This window comes from Tupaia chinensis, unplaced genomic scaffold, assembly GCF_000334495.1.
Source record: "Tupaia chinensis unplaced genomic scaffold, TupChi_1.0 Scaffold000450_1, whole genome shotgun sequence".
Classification (NCBI taxonomy): domain Eukaryota; kingdom Metazoa; phylum Chordata; class Mammalia; order Scandentia; family Tupaiidae; genus Tupaia; species Tupaia belangeri.
The window spans coordinates 884049-886161 of NW_006159956.1; the positions used below are offsets into that span (position 1 = coordinate 884049).

At 59.6% G+C, this 2113-nt stretch overlaps 1 protein-coding gene across 1 annotated transcript in view; it reads right to left on the reverse strand.

Moving 5' to 3' along the window:
* The window catches only part of NPTXR (neuronal pentraxin receptor), a 32476-nt gene that overhangs the window by 15920 nt on the left and 14443 nt on the right, over nt 1-2113 (reverse strand). Inside the window, exon 5 of the mRNA XM_006155381.1 lies at nt 1926-2109. Within this exon, the coding sequence (XP_006155443.1) occupies nt 1926-2109 (184 nt within the window). The remainder of the gene's footprint in view (nt 1-1925; nt 2110-2113) is intronic.

The window sequence follows — 2113 nt, forward strand, 5'->3', positions numbered from 1 at the left end:
GGAAAGAGAGAGAAGAGCCAAGAGGGGTGCACACCTTTAAGGTGGGGGGCCCCGCAAGGACAGGGAAGTGGTTGTTCCCAGTGAGGGGAGCATAGAAAGGCACCTAGAGGCCAAGAGCATGGGGAGCTGGACGGAGGGGACTGCCAGGGGGCCAGACGTTGTTGGAGAGGGTCCAGGGAGACAAGGGCTTAAACTCTGTCAGCTGTCCATGTGCCCTTGTGGGAGAAGTAGCCCTGAAGCTCTGGAGGCTTTTTGAGGTGATTAGATAAGAAGCGAGGGAAGAAATTAGACCGTGGATAAAGGGTGCAAGGAACTGAGTGGAGATCTGTAATCTGGCCCCCATCTGTAATCTGACCCCATGTCTTTTGGGATTCAGACTTCAGACCCTCCCAAAGGCCCCAGTGAGCCTGGAGCTGGTCCCTTCCAGGCTCAGAAGGTGACCTGGTGGCCCAGGAGCTCCTGCCTTTTCCTCCCCATGGCCCCTGTGCTTGGAAACAGAAGACGCTGAGTGTGGGAAAGCCAGGACTACCCCAGCCTGGCTGCCAACTCCCAGCTGCCAGGATCCCCCCAACCCCAGCAGGTGGACTGGAGGGGAGCCCACCCTGCCAAGTGCCGCAGGTGCTGGGGAAACAGGTCCAGAGCAAGCCCAGTCGTGCCAGCCCCAGTCGTGGGAGGAGCCACCTGTGCCATCTGGATGTGGGGGGAGAGGCTATGGCAGGCAACAGGAAGTTTACTGGAAACCAAATCTATTTGTTTTAATATACATTAAAATCTGTTCCCTAAAAGGAGCATTTTGTTCCCATTTTGATTTTCGGCTGTAGGTTTTAAATAGTTACATTATAGCTTAATGATAAAAAAAAAAAAAAAAACCCAATCACACAAATGTACTGAGCAAACTGTGCCAGGCACTGTTCCGGGCCCTTCCCGTAGAGCACCTCACTAACCCTCCTGACACCTCCAGTGAGGTAGCTATTACCCCACTTCACAGGTGAGAACACTGACTTCTCTTCACTGTGGACTTCCGGCTTGTCCCTGGTTATTTCCCTGTTTTCAGCTTGCTCCTTCTAGAAATCTCCAGGACAGGGGGCGGCGGGGTTGGCCAGCCTTTCCTCCTGCCCCCCACCCCCTCACTTTCGAGGGCCTGGAGCCTGGGCTTATTCATCTGTAGGGTGAGTGGCTGACTGCAACGGCCTGGCTGCACTCTGACACCCTGTGGGGTGGGTGGCCACAGCAGCAGGGACTTTGTGGAAGGCGTGGGCACAGGAAGGTCCGGACCTTCCACATATCTGTGCTGCCTGGTCAGGGGTTTAAATTCAGGAACCTTGTGTGCGTGTCGGGCGTGTGCCTGCTTTTAATACTTCCTCCAGCCTGCGGCACTCCGGCTGCGGGAGAAGGGCGCCCAGGTTGTCTTACGGGGCGTTCTGTCTCGGGTCCTTCTCCTCAAGAGGAGGAGCCCGAGTCCCTCGGACAGCGCAGCCTACCTCCGGACCACACTGCCTGTGGGGCTGCTGCTGCTTCGAGGGCTTTCACGAGAAGGAAACGAAATGGACACTTAACGAGATCCTGGTGCGGCCCCGGCAAGTCCGCACTTAGATTTTAGTTCAATTCCACTACAAGAGGACACCGTCATGCCCATTTTACAGACGCGGACAGGGCGCTCAGAGAGGTGCCTGGAAAGGAAAAAGGGTCGGGAACGAGCCTCCCTGGCCTGCCCGGTGCCTCGGTCACTGTGCCAGACGTCTGCTTGCGCTCCCTGCGCCGAGAAGGAACGCTCGTCCCCCCTACGTACACCGACAGGAGGCTCGGACACCGCGGGCAGTGTTGGCCTGGCACCTGGGCGCCTTCGAAGAGCACCGGCTGGACCTGGCGGCCCCTCCCACCCGGGGCTCCCCGCCGGCGCGGGGCGGGGCAGGCGCAGAGCTCACCTCCAGGCGGTCGATGCGGTCCCGGAGGGCGCGGGCCGCGTCCTCCAGCTCGAGGATGAGCGCGGGCGAGTCATAGGGCCCGTCGGCCATGGTGTCTCGGCGGGGCCCGGCATCCTGGAGGCCGCGCGGCAGGCCGCTCTCGCAGCGGCCCAGCTTGCCGGTGAGCTCGCGGATGGTGTCCTGGTCGG